The 19,603-nt window shown below is 38.4% G+C and overlaps 1 protein-coding gene across 5 annotated transcripts in view; it reads left to right on the forward strand.

Annotated features, from left to right (window-relative positions):
• The window catches only part of CDKAL1 (CDK5 regulatory subunit associated protein 1 like 1), a 764,092-nt gene that overhangs the window by 124,224 nt on the left and 620,265 nt on the right, over positions 1-19,603 (forward strand). For all 5 annotated transcript variants that reach the window (XM_064281331.1, XM_010596186.3, XM_064281335.1 and 2 more), the window contains one exon: positions 924-1,008. In XM_064281331.1, the coding sequence (XP_064137401.1) occupies positions 924-1,008 (85 nt within the window). The remainder of the gene's footprint in view (positions 1-923; positions 1,009-19,603) is intronic.

A 19,603-nucleotide genomic window follows, 5' to 3' on the forward strand; every position in this document is an offset into this window, starting at 1 on the left:
TTGTTATAGCATCAAGCACATTTAGTAATTTACATATTAATCAGTAACTACGATGGGTTTGGCTTATTAGTCCCACTGCTAATGAGTATGTAACAATGTTTAATCAAATTGGTGAGAGGAATAAAAAGCTCACTTTAGGGTAAGTCATTAACTTTTTCAAGACAGACAAGTTAGGTTTTTAATAATGTCTCAAACTGGAGCATATTGAAGGTATTATAATACCTATACCTGAAAAACAAAACAAAACAAAAAAAAAACCATTGCTGTCGAGTCAATTCTGACTCATAGCGACCCTACAGGACAGAGTAGAACAGCCCCACAGGGCTTCCAAGGAGCGCCTGTTGGATTCGAACTGCTGACCTTTTGGTTAGCAGCCATAGCACCTAACCAGTACACCACCAGGGTTTCCTGAAAAATATTAGCACATAATCTAAAAAGGGGCAGTTAGCTTCATATTTAAAGGTTATGCTGGTTTCACTTCAATTTTTGGAAGTTATTAAATAGTATTCTCAAATATTGGAAGTAAAGAAAATAACCATTTTATATTTTAAATGAGAAGATAATAGGTCGTACATGTTTATATGTATTTCTCAAGTGTATTCCTCATATTTTTGCAGTTACTTTGTAATTGCGTGTTTGATTCTATTCACTACCTCCCTTTCCTCCCTGCCCCCAAAACTAGAACCAAACCTGCCATCGAGTCAATTCTGACTCATAGCGAGCCTGTAGGACAGAGTAGAACTGCCCCATAGAACTGCCAACCTCTTGATGAGCAGCTGTAACACTTAACCACTACACAACCAGGGTTTCCCTCCCTGTCCCAGCAGTTATTAAAGTCCCAGTGTCATCTGAATAATTACATGGACATTTTGAATGATTAAATGTGATACTTTTCTTTTTGCATTCTTTTTTTTTTTTAATAGAAAAGGCATCAGATGCAGATTTATGGCTCCTGAATAGTTGTACTGTAAAAAACCCAGCTGAAGACCACTTTAGGAACTCAATTAAGTAAGTAGAAGCTGTTGACTTTTTTTTCTCTTGTTTTTATAAATGAAGTAAGAATTAATATCAGGAAATTAACTTTTAAAAGTACAGCCGACTTTTATTGTTAAACTGTTTGAGAAAGTTTTAAACTTTCTTTTTGGGCTTTTTTTGGTAGATGTGAAGTTAGCAAACAGGTGATTTGAATATTTAAGTATTAACTATGTGTTGGACTTTGTAAAACTGCCTAATGACGTTCAGACCTCTTTTCTCTTCCCTGCCCAGTGACCACTGTTCACTAGCAGCTATAATGCTTGACCTTCAAGGAAATTACAGTTTGTCGGGGGACGTAAATATTTATGTCCTTGCTTTTTTCTTTGTTCCCTCAAGTTGAAGTAGAAAAAGTATCCTTTTTCCACCTGTGCTCTGAATCTTGTTTCCATCCACCTTTTTAGAAACCTCATTCTATAGCTGATTTCCTCATTCTCCTGTATTTTCAATCTTTCTAACTCTGTTGGAGTCTTTTCATTGATATTTAAAGATACTCAAGTCTAATCTACCCCATGTGCCTCATTTAGCTAATATCCTAATCCTAGTTTTCTTCTTGCCTGTCTTGCCAGACTTCTTAAAAATTTCCACTTCCTAACTTCACCTTAACACTCATTCTTTCCCTTCCCCCCACTGGTTTTATTGTGAAATGTATCATGTTCTGGGTATCATGTATACATAAGAGTTTATAAACCACGGACAGTTTAAATAAAAATAATTAACTTCCATATATCCACTACCCAGCATAATATAACATTGTTAAGACCACAGAAACTGCCAAACCCAAACCCAAACCCAAAAACCCAAACCCAAACCCAAACCCAAACCCATTGCCGTTGAGTTGATTCCGACTCATAGTGACCCTATAGGACAGAGTAGAACTGCCCCATACAAATTCCAAGGAGCACCTGGTGGATTCGAACTGCTGATCTTTTGGTTAGCAGCTGTAGCTCTTAACCACTACGCCACCAGAGTTTCCATAGCAACCCCCAGTATCTCTCTTTTAATTATATTCTAATTATACTTTCAAGAAGTAATTCCTAGCCTGATTTTTGTTAATCATTCCCTTACTTTCCTTAATAAATTTCTTATGTCTTAAGTGTATCTTTAAACAGTTGTTTAGCTTTGCCTTTTTTTAGACTTTATTTATTGGACTTACACTGTTCGTGTTCTCAGGTTTGCTTCTTTTTCTCAGCATTTTGCTTTATGTTTGTCCATGTTGATGCATGTAAAATAGCTCTGGCGCTTCAGAGTAGTTCATTGAATAATTTGCCACAATTTATCCATTTTGTTATTGATAGGGTATTGAGTTTTTTTTACCCATTGTTTTGCTTTCATGAACGGTGATGCTATGAATGTTTTGAACATGTTTTCTGGTGCACATGTGCAAGAGTTATTTTCTAGGATATAAAAAAAAAATCAGTCACATATGGGTAACAGGTGTGTGCATTTTCAAATAGTAGTAGGTGATGCCAAACTCTTTTCCCAAGTGGATGTACCAGTGTTCACTTTCGCCAGGAATGGATGTGTGTATTTGTTGTTCTCCATTCTTGCCAGTACTCAATGTGGTCAGACTTCTAAATATCTGCCAATCTGGTGGTTGAGATGGCATCTCATTATAATTTTGATTTGCATTTCCATGAGTACTAATAAAGTAGAGCATCTTTTCATACGTTTATTGGGTTTTCCTTTTTGGCAAAATGGCTTTTCAGATCTTTTCGTCTGCTTTTCTTTTGGGTTGCCTTTTTCTTCTTTATTTTTGGAAGTACATTTTATGTATTCTGTATACTGTTGTTATGTGCTGTTGAGTTGGTTCTGACTCATAATGACTCTATAGGACAGAGTAGAACTATCCCGTAGGATTTTCTAGGCTGTGAATCTTTACAGGACCAGATTATCAAGCCTTTTATCCCATGGAGCAGCTTGTGAGTTTGAACCACTGACTTTTTGGTTAGCAGCCGAGCACTTAATCATTGTACCACTGGGGCTTCTATTCTCTATACTAGTCCTCAGGTATTACATATGTTGCAAATATTTTCTCCTAGTTGTGGCTTATCTTTTCAGTTTCTTTCTTGTTTAAAATTTATCAATCTTTTCCTCTTAGGTTTGTGGTCTTATTGCTTAAGAAGTCTTTTTCTTATCCTGAAGGTATTGAGGTATTCTCCTATACTTTCTAATAAAATTTTCATGGTTTTACTCCTTACATTTATGCCTGTAATCCATCTAGACTTGGTTTTTTATTTTTTTGGTGTAGTAACAGCAAAGATGTTCAATTTTACTTTTTCCATGGAGACACCCAGTTGTTTCAGTGTCTTTTTTAAAAAAAATTTTTTTATTGTGCTTTAAGTGAAAGTTTACAAATCGAGTCAGTCTCTCATACAAAAATTTATATACACCTTGCTCTATACTCCTGATTGCTCTCTCCCTGTAATGAGGGAGCACACTCCTTCCCTCTACTCTATTTTCGTGTCCATTTGGCCAGGTTCTGACCCCCTCTGCCCTCTCATCTCCTTTCCAGATCATGTGTCTACCTGATCCAAGAAGCTCACTCTTCACCAGTATCATTTCCTATCCCATAGTCCAGTCCAATCCCTGTCTGAAGAGTTGGCTTTGGGAATGCAGTCATTTTTATTTTATATAAAAAAAAAATACATTCTTTCTCCTTTCATCTGTGCATTACCAGCTCTGTCATGTGTTGAGTGTTCATAGATGTTTTGATCAGCTGTTAATCAAAGAGTGGGTGGTTCAAACCCACTCACTGGCTCAGTGAGAGAAAGACCTGGTGATCTGCTTTCGTAAAGAATATAGCCAAGAAAACCCTGTGAGTCAGTTCTACCACATGGGGTCACTAGGCATCGAAATCGACTTGATGGCACCCAACAACAACAACTGGGCTATTTGGTTTCATTAATCTATTTATTTATTTTGGTGCTTGGTTCTACACAGTCATAATTCCTATAGGTCGATCTTGTCTAGATATTTGACAGTGCTAATGTTCTTTGTTTTTCTTTAAGAGTGTATGGGCTATTCTTGGCTCTTTGCCCTTCCATATAAATTTTAGGATCAGTTTTTAAGTTCCATAATAATATTTTATGATTTTGATTATGATTGCATTGAATTTCTAAAGTTGGGGAAAATCGACATCTTTACAATTTTGAGTTTTCTAATCCACAAATAAGGCATGTAGGTTTTCTTTAATGTCATTCTAAGGATTTATAATTTTCTTATAGCTCCTGTGCCTCTTTCATTTTCCTAACAATATAGCTACTGATTTATTCCAGTGTGTTGGGGCAATTGTCTCCCTCTACGCCTCCATCCAGGCTGCATAAGTAAAGGCTGTGGGCCCAGAGCATTCTCTGATAAGAAGGCTGGGGATTAGGGCGTGTTTTCTCTCCCAGTTCCTTTTCCTTATCAGAGAAGTTCCCCTGTTCTGGGCACACGATGAAGTTCTCTGTCTCTTGCGGATGCATGGGCACCGTACAACACCTGACGGATCCCACTTCTATATCTGTTCCCAGCTGGGAGGTAATGGGTCTCTTGTGCTGCAGTACGAAACGGGGAGCATGCAAGATTGTAAGCCAGCTGTGAGGGGTGAGCTGAAGGGAAAACAGGCTTTGCAAGGCTGAACATGGGCGCCCTCATGTGGTTTGCTAGTTCAGTACAGTTTGCTAAGTCATTCTTATGTAAGTTCCTGGCATATAGCCACTATTGTCCACCGCCACTGTAAGACCTCTGCCATCTCACTACGGGGTGTGTAGACTTGCTTTGGTCCTGCTGGTGCCCAAGATTAGGAGCTTCTCCGCACAGGAACCCTGGGTCCAGAGGACATGCTCTGCTTTCAGCACTGCTTTCTTTTCTTGTTGGTATGAGATCCCCATGTCTCTCTGTTTGCTTCTCTCTTTTGTATCTCAAAAGAGATTAGCTTAAGACACTGTCTAATCTGGTAGATACCATTGATAGAACTGCTTCTAATCCATCTAGTTAACATCGTAGTGATAGGATTGACAACACATGGGGAAATCATCACCTCAGATGATAAAATGGTAGACAGTCATACAATACTGGGAATCATTTACTAGCCAAGTTGACAGATATTTCAGGGGGTCACAGTTCAATCCATAACACCCAACTTTTGTCAATTCAGCTTTTTACAGATATACAACTTATTGACAGCAATTACGTTAATATGTTCTGTAATCCTATCCTTAATGCAACTTTTCCATCACCATAAACTGAAACTCAGTACTCCGTAAGCAATAACTCTCCTCCCCCTCCCTCCCTACCCTAGTAACTACTAATAAACTTTGGTCTCTATGTATCTGTCTGTTCTTGTCTTTTTATATAAATGAGGTCATGCAATATTTGTCCTTTTGTGATTGACTTATTTCATTCAGCCTAATGTCTACAAGCTCCCATCCATATTATAGCATATATCAAGACAGTATTTTATATCTTTATGCCCTGGTGGTGCAGTGGTTAAATGCTCAGAAGCTAACCAGAAGGTCGTCTATTTGAACCCACTAGCTGCTCCTCGGGAGAGAGATGTGGGAGTCCGCATCCATTAAGATCTACAGCCTTGGAAACCTGATGGGGCAGTTCTCCTTTGTCCTAAAAGGTCACTATGAGTCGTAGTCAATTTGATGGCAACGGTTTGGTTTTTGGTTTTGGTGTACTACTATAAATGGAATTTTTTGTTTAAATTTTTATTTTCTGGCTGTGTTTGCTCCTTTTGGCCTCAGAGAAATAATTCTAGCAGCAGTGTGAAGAATGGTTGGGAGTAAGGTAGAGTATAGATTAGGAGTCTAGTTAGGCAGAGTGGCTGTAGTCCAGGTACTGATGGTCTCATGTAATGTGGAGACATTCAGAGTTGGAAAGAAGGAGTTGATTTGAGAAGGAAGAAGTCTTTACACATTTAACTTTATTGACTGCAAGGTCTTTGGTTGGAAAGAAATAGGGAATTCCAGAAGAAGAGTTCAGTTTGAGGGTAAGATGTGTTTTGGTTTTGAACTTGCTGTATTTGAAGTCACAGCTACATCTTTCAATAATGGATACCCTTGACATTTATAAAGTGACTCCTCTGTGCCTGGCACTGTTAAAAATGCTTTCCATGAATTGGATATTATCCAGTTTAATTCTTCTAGCCCATCAGTGAGTTGTAGATGTCATTTTTATTCCTGTTTTACAGATGAGACAGCTGGGGCAGAGAGGGGTTAAGGAAGTTTTCTAAGATGTAAGTTTGGAGGTGGGATTTTAACCTAGTCAGCCTGACTAGAGTCTTTGTGGTTAACCATTTTATTATCATGCATCCCGGATAACGATGGCAGATTCTTAGAAATGAGCCAGATATCAAAGAGTTCAGCACAAGATTTTATATTTTTTGCGTAGAGATGATAATTGAATGTGATGACATCTTCAACTGAGAAACTGTAGGAGTGGAGAAGAGTTCTAACCGTCACTATGGCCAGAGGGAATGGAAAATGGTGGTGGTGGTGGTAGTGGTGCGGGTAGTAGAGAGGGTAACAAGTGATCAGGAACAATCTCTAAGTCGCGCCCCCCTCCAATTTCAAGATGAGCAGACGTTGATAGCGTCAGCAGAAACGCCTTACCCCCTTTTGTCCAGTTTTCTCAGTCAGGTCCCTTTCATGTTTGTGGTGCCTTGGAATGTCATTCCACATCTTGTCTGGCGTCCCCTTGAACTTGTGCCTGGGGGCAAATGCCTCCCTTTTCTGTCCCCCCCGCCCCCACCCCATGCCTCTGGCAGTGCAGTGGTGTTGGCACAGAATGGAAAAGGAGAGTTAGGAGCAGGAGAAGGAAGAATTAAACTGAGATCAGAGAATGGTGATTACCAGCTATTGCTTATATTCAGAGAATGCTTTTTATTTTATGAGAAGTTTGTCATGTGCCCAGATTATTATTATTTACTAGCGGAAAGTAAGCTATATGCAAAGATGTTTTAGGGTTACTGATACCCCCTATGAGTTGGAATCAACTTGACAGCAGTGGGTTTGGTTTTGGTGGATACCCCCTAAGTTACAGAGCCCAGAGAGTGTTGTTGCTGTGATTATCAGTATTATAGTCTAATTAATGGATATGCTTTTAAACTGTTTCTAAAAGCTTATTTAAAAACCAAAATATGATTTGTGTCATTAAACTTAAAACTAAACATGTTGCTGTCTAGTTGATTCCGACTCATAGTGACCCTGTAGGACAGAGTAGAAACCGCCCCATAGGGTTTCCAAGGAGTGACTGGTGGACTCGAACTGCTGACCTTTTTGGTTAGCAGCTGTAGCTCATAACCACTTCACCATCCGGGCTCCTCTTTGTGTCCTCCCACCCCCATTGCCGTTGAGTTGAATCTGACTCATAGGGACCCTATAGGACAGAATAGAGCTGCCCCACAGGGTTTCCAAGGAGCGCCTGGTAATTCGAACTGCCGGCCTTTTGGTTAGCAGCCAAACACTTAACCACTGTGCCACCAGGGTTCCCTTTGTGTCATTGGGCTTTATTTTATATGTGTATGTGTTTTGTGTGTGTGTGTGTATATATATATATACACTGTGTTGTGAATGTCGTTCAAAGTAAAGTTATATATATTTGAACGATTAGATGAGGTAGTAATGTAGTGTAAGAAAGATTTGTCATTTTATCACTATAAAATGGGCTGTAGCAAGCACATGTTCTTTTAATGCATTAGTCTGCTTGATTGAAAGAAAATTGAAAAACAATATTATAATTAAGTATTAATGGCTTCGAAGGCTTTTGCTAATCTAACTCATTTTTGTTAAAGTAACGCTTAAGCTAACTGCCCCATAGGGTTTCCAGTCTTAAATCTTTGCAGAAGCAGACTGCCACATCTTTCTCCCACAGAGCGGCTGGTGGGTCTGAACCGCTGACCCTTCGGTTAGCAGCTGAGCACTTAACCACTGTGCCATCAGGGCTCCCTGATTTGTTTCCAGAATAAATATAATCCTGTAAAGGCAGGGTGTCAATTAAGATTGAGGAATCATTAGATTCAAGTGATACATACACCTTTGAAGACTCTTAGTGATAGATCACCTACATTTGCCATGTATTTTGCATGAGTTAGGTACTTTCCTCCTTGTCTTTACCATCTCCACCTTCTCTCTCGTATATTTTGTTTTCTTTATGATGTTGTTGTTGTGAGCCGTCGAATCGATTCTGACTCATCGCCATGTTATAGGGTAGAGTAGAACTGCCGCATACAGTTTCTTAGGGTGAAATCTTTACAGGAGCAGATTGCCAGGTCTTTTCTCCTGTAGGGCGGCTGATAAGTTCAAACTGCTGACCTTTCAGTTAACAGCTGAGCTCTTAACCACTGTGCTGCCAGTGCCCCTTTTTCTTCATGATGTTGAGGTAAAATTTACATTCAAAGAGATACTAATACGGCGTTTCCTGTCCTTGTTGCTCACAGTGTGGCCTCTCTCCTATGTTCATATTCAGAGATTCACAACAGAGGGCTAGGACTTATTTTTTCTGAACTGGAGCCCTACCCATAATGATTGTTTATCTTTCTCAGTCATTCTTGAACGTTTGTCACCAAATCTGTTCATCTGCCTTTTTTCCCTTCCACTGTATTCTTGTTGTTTAATAGTTGTTTGTCTTTAGTTACGCATCACCTTATTTTCTCTCTCTTGAGCCACCAGGCAGTAGACCACCTTATTTTAACAGGAGTGAAGAAAGATAACTCTGAGGGATTTACTGCCTTTCATATGATTAATACAATCTTATTGGTTAAAATCTATGAATTTTGATTTCTTGGTGGTGGTAAAAAGTATTAGTTTTGCAACTTCACAGTACAAACACTGTTGTAGGGAATATTATTTAACCTTGGTCAAAGAGAATAATGGCTTAAAATTATTTGGAAAAATCATCTTATATACTAGTACTGGTTATAAATCATTCTGTCTTTAAAAATGCTATCCTTTCTTAGTCTAGTCAAAGTCACATACTCAGTATGAAAATGCATATCTTTGGAATAACTCTGTAAGCTATATTGCTCAGTAATTTATATTGGCTTTCTACTAGTTGATGTAATTGCTAAGGTTTTACAGTGTTTGTGTTATTTGATGTTCAGATTGATAAAAGTGTAGGGGTTTTAAGTAACAAAAGTGAAGAATGCTTTTTACTTGGCTGCCTTTTGAACTTTGAAATCTTAGATGCTTTTGTCTTCCCTCATTTTGAAGAATTCGCTAATGAGCCCCATGCTTTGTGATGTCAGCTTCTTGGATGCATACAATTTCCTCTTCAGAATTTGTCAGTTGCCCTGTCCTTGTTTTAGACATTCTACCAATTTGATTTAAACAGTGTGGTTTTTAACTTCCAGGGGCTCTTGAGTAAATGAAAAAGATCAAAAGTCTCACAAAAATAAAATTTGCTCTTAATGAGAGTATCAAATAAGAAAACCCCTTAGGTTAGTGCTTTATAGAAACGTGGGATCTTTTCCATGCCACCTAAAGGAGGTCATTCAGAGGCTGATGAAAATAAACACATCTTGTGTGTTCTGTGTAAGTGACAGAAAGAATAGCCAGCTTGCTTTGATCACGGACTGTCAACCTCTGTTTGACCTTGTGTGTTATTAACCCAGTGGGCACTGTGGTCTAGCCATACTGATAGTGGACAAACAAAAGCCACTGGGTCCTTGAACAGCCTTTGCCTATAGAAATAAGTGGTAATGTTGAAGGGTTGGTTTAGATATCTGAATGAAATTACACGGAAGAGCAATTGAAAATAAAGGGAGAAATGCGCTAAGAAGAAAACTGTGTTTTAAGGCAAAGGATACTTGCTTTGTATGACATCTTTTCTCTGTAGGAAATCTCCTTATATAAAATTTTGTTGAGCAAACTTGGAAATTATTAGATTGTCGTCCCTGTTAAGAAAATATTCCTTGCTTTATGTAGATTTATCTTTGGGTTCTTCTTCATTGTAAATTGATGTTGGGGAGGGACCAGAATATAATTTCAGCTTGAATTTGTAAAATAAATTGCCTTTAAAAAAAGCTGACGTATTAAGAACACAGAAGTATTTGCCCTTTCAGTTATTAATTATCTGGTTTAAAAGAACTATTGATTCCATTGTTAACTAGATTCAGTAGTCTTCCGGTTATCTTTTTCATTTTTAATTAAAAAAAATTTTTTTTTGCATTGAAAGGTAAAAATAACACTTTAGTTTGGCCTTTTTTAAGAAACAAATTAGATAATCTAAGTTATTTTGAGTTAAAGCTACTTTTTGATACTATAATTTTATTTTTCTTTAAACTTAGTTTCATTTGGCTTTTCTAGTTGTATGAAATGGCTTTAGTTCATTATCCGTTTTATATTATTGTTTAAAATGTCTGTAGAAGATATAATGAATCACTGCATGCTTTTACCAGTCACAATCTAGTTGTTTCAGGTATCTTTGCCCACCGAAAAGTTTTACTTTATATGGAACGTTATAATTTCAGAATATTGAACTTAACATATATTACTGATCAAATATTGTCTAATGAGATTTTTCTTTCTCTGAACAGTTCTATGCTGAACATAAGTGTGCATTTCCTTCCACCTTTTCCTGTTTACTTCCATTGTTTAGATATAGTCCACATGCTGATTATTCCCAGGTCTCTGTTTCTGACCCTTATTTCTCCTTCCAAGACCCAGACTTGTATATCCACCTTGTAAGTCCACCTGGATTTCTCCATTTGGATGACCCATAAACCTCAATTCCGACTCGTAGTGACCCTGCAGAACCGAGTAGAACTGCCCTGTGTAGTTTCCAAAGCTGTAATCTTTACAGAAGCAGACTGCCACATCTTTCTCCCAAGGAGCTGACCTCTGGGCTAGCAGCCAAGCCCTTTAACTCCTGCGCCACCAGGGCTTCTGGATGACCTATCCTAAAAACCTGTTGATGTTGAGTCAGTTCCGACTCATGGTGACCCTTTGGAAAGAGTAGAACTGCCCCATACAGTTTACAAGGAACGTCAGGTGGATTCAAACTGCCAACCTTTTGGTTAGCGTGTGTAGCTCATAACTACTAGCCACCAGGGTTTCCGGATGACCCACAGACACCTGAGATCATTAAGACAAAACCTCCTCATTGTCTACCCTGCCTTTTCCCCAGCTAGTGTTTCCACTTATATTGTCTGTCTTGTTCAGTTACACAGTCTTCTACCAAATGTGGTGTTGTTGTTAGGTGCCATCAAATAGTCAAGGAGGTTTCCTTGATTCCCTCTTCTTAACCCACCCTCAAGGATTGATTCTACATCTACATTTCTTTTTCTTCCTCTCCGTCTTCTCTCTTCCTTTTTGTCCAGTGTTATTAGTGTTTTATCGCTTGTTGTTGTGTGCCGTCAAGGTGATTCTGATACATACTGACCCTATATGACAAAGTAGAACTGCCCCATGGGGTAATAAATGTTACTTTTGGAACCTGCAGTGAACTGCTGTATTCTTATGTTTTATCAAATTGACATGAACTAGACACATAACATTTGAATTTAATCTTTCCTTCCCATTTCTATTGCTACTCTCTTACTTACAGTCCTCATTATCTCTCATTCTTAACGTTACAGTAGAATTTTAGCTTGTGTCCAGCTTATTTTCAGTTCCAGTCCATTTTCCAAACTGCCTATCGTTCCTCACTTTCTAACTCTTTAATTGTTTCTTCTCAGCTACAGGATAAGGATGTAATTTCTTAGTGTAACAAATATTTTTTACTCGTTCATTGCCTACCTCTCTGGCCTCTTTTCCTTCCTACCCCTCCATAGAATTTTACTTCCTCCCTTAAACTATATGATTTTCCAAAGATGTAACGTGTCTGCATATGTTCTTCCTTTTTCCTGGAATGTCGTCTCCCATTCTCCCAAATGCACGCATGTGTGTGTGCGCACACGCACACATCACATTAATCTTGCCCAGCCAACTTTCATCTTTTGGAACTCCTGTCAAAGGTATATCTTCTGTGAGGTCATCTCTCCTTACTACCAAGGTCCACAGAGTTAGTCATCCTCTGTTCTTTGCCACTTTTTAAATCTCATACAAACATCTATTGTTGCATGTTACATTTTATTATTTGTTTACATTTTGCCTCTTTACTAGATTGTAAGTCTTGAGGTCAGGGTATTGACCTCAGGAAAATCCCTTTTTTATGGAGTCTTTGACCCTCTGACTCTACCATGTAATGATTTTTTTTCCCCTGGGAAACAGATAGCATTAACAGACTAAGAGTGGTTGTCACCTGTTCTGAGAATGGTTTCCCAAGGCCCTCGTGAGTCATTTGTCAGAGACAGGTTGTATATTTGCACCAAGGGGGAAGAACATCTAATTTTCAAATACTTTGTTAACCCAAAACCAAACCTGATGAGTCGATTCCGACTCATAGAGACCCCATAGGGCAGAGTAGAACTGCCCCCTAGGGCTTCCAAGGAGCGTCTGGTGGATTCAAACTGCCAACCGTTTGGTTAGTAACCTGAGCTCTTAACCACTGTGTCACCAGGGCTCCTACTATATTAAAGGGCCTCCTGTTTCAGAAATCATGCTGTTTTGCTGTTTATGTTTTACTTATGGAATAGGAAGTAATCTACCCATCAGTGTCCTAAATGAGGTAAGCAACTTGTGCTTGGATGATACCATTGGTAGCAAAAAGGGGTAAAAATACTTCTTCCTTCTTAGAGTAGTTATCTGGTAATGCTGGCAGAAACTCAGCTGTGAATGGTAGGACTTTGTTCTCCCCACTAAACTAAGTGAGCTGGGCCCCCCTCAGAACGTCACCATTGGATCAATAGAAGCATCTCAGCTTGAGGCAAAGGGTAGGAAAACCAGTAAAAACCAGTGCCATTGAGTTGACTCTAACTCATGATGACCCCATGTGTATTAGAATAGAATTGTGCTCAGCAGGGTTTTTAATGGGTGATTTTTTGGAAGTAGACTGCAAGTCCTTTCTTCAGATGTACCTTTGTGTGGATTCAAACCTCCAGCCTTTTGGTTAGCAGCCAAGCAGCACTACCCATGGACTCCAAGGATAGGAAAGATATGAATAAATATATGGTAGTTTTGGGGCTTGAGTGTGACACACAGTAGTAGTTTCGCAATGCATGTTTGCAGAATTAAACTGAACTGATTCTTCCTTCTTTGGGAAAAGAGTTTAACTCTGCTAATCCACTGCATTGCCTTACATTTCAGTATCAAATTTTTCAGTTTGGATGGATGAGCAAAAAACATCAGCTGTATGCCAAGTGGAGTGTTGGAAAGGTTAACTTAATGCAAGATCTTTAAGAGTTGTTGAACAGGAACATCTATGAGGACAGTGATGTTGTCTGTCTTGTTTCCTAAGTAAAACCCAGTGCTCTAGGACAGTGCCTGGTAAATAGTTGGCCCTGAGTTATAGGTTGAATTGAAAGCTGATTTGAAAAAGGCCAGATTTCCCTGGTTAAGTTGTTGTGTATGGTATGTTTTCCTGTCTTCTACTACATGCGAATTTACTTTATTCAAGTCCTTTGCCTTGTTTCTCTTTAGTTTGTTGTTGCTAAGACTTAGTATTTTTTTTTTTGTCCTTTGAGCTGTTCTGGGGTTAATGATAGTATTGGAGCAACAGGCTCTCTGGAAACATAAACGAAGAGCTGTCTGTTGATTTCTAAACTGAGCTGAATTAAGGGTGAGGGCTGTGTATGTTCAGAGCAGATTTGGGCCAATTTCCTGCTACAGGCTTGGAGATTGGTGTTTTTTAAACCATGGGAAAAGGTGGGGATGAGTGGGAGTGCAAGAAGATTGTTATGTAACATGTCCCAGTGAGAAATTTGATTGGAAATAAGGGAAAAAGTATATTTTGGAGTTGAAAACCCAATTCCTGGTTAAGTTAAAAAAAAAAAAAAGGAGTAGTAAGTTAATGTGCAAATTATGAACAGAAGAAGCAGACCTAAAGAAGTAAGTCATTTCAAATGCAAAATGGAGTTCTGTAGTTATCTAAAATCTTTTTGGAGAATAGTATTTTGCATATTTCATGGTTACTGTTACATCAACAGTTGCTTTGTTTTTTTGCCATGTTAAGTGAGTGAAAGAGTTCAGTGTATAATGTGTTGGCAACAGCTGGCTGATAGCATTGAATACTTACATAATTAAATATATGTGTTGGCTGTTGTCCTAACAACTCTGTAGGTGGAGGCCCCAGAAAGCATGCAGAAACTTGCTTTAGCAGGATTAAAGAAGAAATCAACATGATCTAAGCCTGCTCTTTCAGCCAAGAGTGATTTCCTATTGTTTTGGTTTGAAAGATAGTCTACTTTTACTTGGTGTGTGTGTTTACACCACAGCAGAGAAAAAAGACTCTTGTATGCTCTTAATGTAAAAGCAGTCATTCTTAATTTTTAGTCACTCAGTAGTAGTATTTAATAAGTGATAATAAATAAAAGAAAAGAAAAACGTATGACCTTTAAACCTATAGGACACTCTGCTAAAATATTAACTGTTTCTGTTATGTTATACTTTGGTCGTTCTTAGGTTTAGGCGTCCTCTGAGCCACGTTAACAAAGTTACTTAGATTTTAGACTGCATTGAGACATGATTGTCTGAGATCATGGAAAATTGGATTGGGGTAGCAGAGAGGGATAAATAAAATCCACTGGTAATATGCAACTCTATTATTAGCTAGTAAGCCTCATCTGTGATGTAGATCTAACTAAAAGTACCCTGTGTTTACCTCTGTTACTGTTTTAATATCTCTAAGGCTGAAGTGGAGCCCTAGTGGCTCAGTGGTTAAGCGTCCAGCTGCTAACCTAAAATGTCAGCAGTTTGAATCCACCAGCTGCTTCTTGGAAACGCTATTAGACAGTTCTACGCTGTCCTATAGGGTCGCGATGAGTCAGAACTGACTTGACTGGCAACTGGTTTGGTTTTTTGGTTTTGGTTAAGGCTGAAGCCAGGAGTCCCTGGGTAGCACAAATGATTAACGGGCTTGGCTGCTAATGAAAAGGTTGATGGTTCACATCCACCCAGAGGTGCCTCAGAAGAAAGGCTTGGCTATCTACTTCTTAAAAATCAATAATTCAGAGAACAGTTCTACTCTGAAGCACACAGGTTGCCATGAGTTGGAATTGAATCAATGGCAACTGGTTTGGTAAGGCTGAGGCCAGTCTGTACAACATATTTGAGTACAGGGCTTGATGACAGAATGGTACCTTTGTGGATATTAGAAAAAGATACAGATCCCTGTAGACACAGTCTGGCTCCACTGTGTCTGGCTGCCCCATATAAATAATTGTGCATTTTAATAATCTCTTTGCCTGTTACACTATTTCAGAATTCCTTGGGCCAACCACTAGGTCTTTTATCTGTATCCCTAGCACTTAGTCCAGTGGTTGAAAATGATAGTTGAACAAATGAATGAAGCAATTCAAATGTTTGCTTTCTGTGTGTATGTTTACCTCCTGACTCCCTTTACCCTCTGCCTCTGTTGGAACCAGTTTCTTTGTGGGTTTTCGTAGAATATTTTGTGCATCTCTCTCTTTTATTTGATTATATTACTTAGGAATTGAGTTCAGCTGCATGTTATAGAAAACCCAAAAATAGATGCTTAAATAAAATAGGGAATTTATTTTTCTTATATGATGTAATGTCCATAGTTAAGAAGTTGCTGGCTTTGGCTTGGATATTCAGTGGTGTCAGGGCTGAAGTCTTTATAGTTTTGTTGGTGTCATAGATCGAATTGCGTCCCCCCAAAATACCAGTCAACTTAGCTAGGCCATGAGTCCCAGTATTGTGTGATTGCCCACCATTTATGTGATTTCCCTATGTGTTGTAAATCCCTATCACTATGGTGAAATGAGATGGATTAGTGGCAGTTATATTGATGAAATATACAAGATTAGATGGTGTCTTAAGCCAGTCTCTTTGAGATATAAAAGAGAGAAGCAAGCAGAGAGACAGGGGGACCTCATACCATCAAGAAAGCAGTGCTGGGAGCAGAGCAAGTCCTTTGGACCTGAGGTTCCTGTGCTGAGATGCTCCCAGACCAAGGGGAGACTGATGACAAGGACCTTCCTCCAGAGCCGACAGAGAGAGAAAGCTTTCTGCTGGAGCCGGTGCCCTGAATTCAGACTTCTAGCATACTGGACTGTGAGAGAATAAATTTCTCTTTGTTAAAGTGATCCACGTGTGGTATTTCTGTTAAAGCAGCACTAGATGACAAAAACAATTGGTCTTTCCCTTATGGTTACAGAATGGTTGCTATTCTCCAGCCAACACATGTACTTTTGGAAATGGAGCAAGTACCAAATTATGCATGCCCATAGAGTCTGCCCCTTGTTAAAGAAAACTTTACAGAAATCCTCATCCCAAATTATGTGCTTGCATCGCATTGCCTGGAACCATATCACATGGCTACCTCTGTTTGTAAGGAAGACAGTGGAATATAATGTTTTTTCATTTGTTTTAGACTGGTCACATCCTTGCTCCCAACAAAATTAGGTCCTGTTAGTAAGGAAGTAAGGGAGAATGTTTTTTGGAGGGTAACTTGAAGTCAGCTACAGGTTTTAAACTTTAGGTTAAGATACATATTTTATTTATTTTCTTTTATCAGAACTACTATAGAGGAGGAAGTCCTCAGCATATTTATGACAAGTGACCCTTCTTCCCGAATAAATAAGAGACTTTCATTCAGAACTTTGAAGAAGCAATACAGTTGCCATTTGAGTGCTTTTCTTCTTTTTAGTTACCCTGAGTTGTTTCTGATGAAGTAATAACACTAGTGAAACACATAGGGTAAGAGTATGATTTAGACGTGGCACATATAAATTAAAAAAAAAAAAAAGAATTGGATTTGCATATATTTTTACTGAAATGACACTATTTGTGATGGAATCTGTAATGAAAGTATAGATCTCATTGTTTCTAAGATTCAGTTTTTTTTTTGTGTGTGTGTGTGTATAATAAATATAGGAGCCTTGGTGGCGTAGTAGTTAAGAGCTACGGCTGTTAACCAAAAAGGTCAGCAGTTTGAATCTACCAGCCACTCCTTGCAAACCCTATGGGGCAGTTCTGTTCCATCCCATAGGGTTGCTGTGAGTTGGAATCGACTGAATGACAGTAGGTTTTAATGGGTTATAATAATTACAAGCCTGGTTGAGAAGTTGGAAATTTTTAGAAGATTTAGACAGACAACAGAAGTTTATAATTGATTATAAATTATCAGAGACTGTCTTAACCAATTGGAAGACCAGTTGAATGAGAGTTAAATTCATTTTATAATTAAAAGTTGAAGTCAGTCGTTACTGTTTTTGTTTTGGTGAGTGTATGTGTGTGTGCCTGATTTTTTTGTAAATACGTTAAGAAAGAAAGTGACAGAATCACATTATAGATACTGTTTTGGGAAAAATACAAATTAAAGTGGATGTCAAGAATTTCTTTAACAATGTGTTTAGAAGTCAACAGCTCATCCCTTGTGCCAACCAGTGATGCGCTTTCTAGCTCATAAATTTCTATTACAAGAGGGAGATCAGATAAGCAAGTTTATTGCAGAACTTAAAAAGTTTAATTTGGGACTTTCCTTTAGTGCCTATCAATATTTTATGATAATTACTGAAGGAAAAGACTTGCTTTTCTTTAAATGAGAAAATGGTTTGTGTCAACAGATTTTACAGTTCTGTGGTCATGCATAGTCAAAATATTGATTAATTTACTCTTGATTAATTTTAATCAATAACAAAGAGTTTGATACCATTGATGAAGTAAATTTCAACAATGGTAATGAAAATAAATCAAAATGTGAGAATAGACCTGATGTATATTCTGTTAAATAAACTCTTGGAAATTTAAAATTTTTATTTCTGCCTTTTGGCTGTGAATTTTTTATTAACGTATCACTTCAGATAGTTGCATATAGAGATATTTGAACTATACTAACTTGGTAATCAGTAATAGATGGCTTAAGAGAGAATACAAAGTAAACCTGACTTACAAGACCCAGGGTGATCCTGGAAAAATGGTGTCCTAAGTGAAGGTTCCTGGTCCTCTCAGTGTCCCTGTTCCTAGCCAACTTTGGGCAACTGGTAGAGCTCCATGTTAGAGGAGAACACACATATAGCCAAGATCCTGGGTCTTGGGAAGAAGGTGCACTGTGTAGGTAGGGTTATGCAATAGTCCTTATCTGTGATCTTGGTAGTGGAGGACAGGAAGGTCAAAGACCTAGAATCTGGGGAAGAATCTTCTGTAGACCTAGGGCCTTACTTCTGTAGGCTAAACACATCCCCAAAGTAAAAACCAAACCTGTTTTCCTGAGTCGATACCGATTCATAGCGACCCTATAGGACAGAGTAGGACTGCCCCATAGGGTTTCCAAGGAGCAGCTGGTGGATTCAAACTGCCAACCTTTTGGTTAGTGGCTGAGCTCTTAACCACTGTGTCACCAGGGCTCCCTTCTGTAGACTAGCACTTAGTATTCCTTTTTTTTTTTCAAAAAAACTTTGTTCATTTGGTAAAAGTTGACAGAGCAAATTACTTTCCCATTGAATACTTTGTATATCAAGTATTCCATGACGTTGGTTTCATTCCCCACAATGTGGCAGCACTCTCCCCATTTCTGTCTTATGTTCCGCATTTCCTTTCGTTACCAAAAAACAAACTTGCCGTGAAGTTGATTCTGACTTATAGTGACCCTATAGGACACAGAACTGCCCTGTAGGGTTTCCAGGGAGCAGCTGGTGGATTCGAACTGCTGACCTTTTGGTTAGCATTTAAACTCTTAACCACTGCACTGCCTTCCTTTTGTTAAGACCTGGTATTTCTGGACCTAGTATTCTGGTCCAGTGACCTTTTTATGTAAGTATTTATCAGTGTACTCTTTATTGTTTTGAAGTGAAATTTATGGATAATATAGTCTACCTACATTTTTTTACATGTATAATAAAGGATCCCTGGTGGCACAAGGTTGAACACTCAGCTGCTAACCGAAAGATTGGTAGTTTGAACTTACCAGCAGGTTCCAGAGAAAAGACCTGGTGATTCACTCCTGTAAAAGATTCACAGCCTAGGAAACCTTATGGAGTAGTTCTACTCTGTCCTATAGGTCACCGTGAATCAGAATTGATTCGACGGCATACAACAACAACATGCGTCATTAAAAATGAATCAGAACAATGCTCTAAAAATAATATAAGGGAAAAAATAGAAAGAATTAATAATGTATATTTCAAAATATGAACGCTTTGGCACAAGTACACGAGAAGACCCTAATGAAATAGCCTATGTATAGAATTACACGGAATCTGCGAGTAATGAATGCGGTCTAATATGTGTGTAGCACTGGCAGCTTAAATACCAATAGCCATAGTGATGTGGCTTTCTAGGATGAATGAAACTAGCACTTATGAATGAAACTCTTCATAAAGCTTTAAATAAAACGAAGTATGGTCATCCCTGCATTTTCTCAGAAGTTGGATTCCTGAAAAATTCAATGTATATTAAAACTGTACAAGAGATACATTGTGTTCATATGTAAACTTAGAGTTAGGTTCTAGGACTAAAAAAAAAAATATGGTAAATATGCTCTTTTACCTTCATGAATGTTCAGTGGGACATTCAGAACT

Source organism: Loxodonta africana, chromosome 1, assembly GCF_030014295.1.
Source record: "Loxodonta africana isolate mLoxAfr1 chromosome 1, mLoxAfr1.hap2, whole genome shotgun sequence".
NCBI lineage: Eukaryota > Metazoa > Chordata > Mammalia > Proboscidea > Elephantidae > Loxodonta > Loxodonta africana.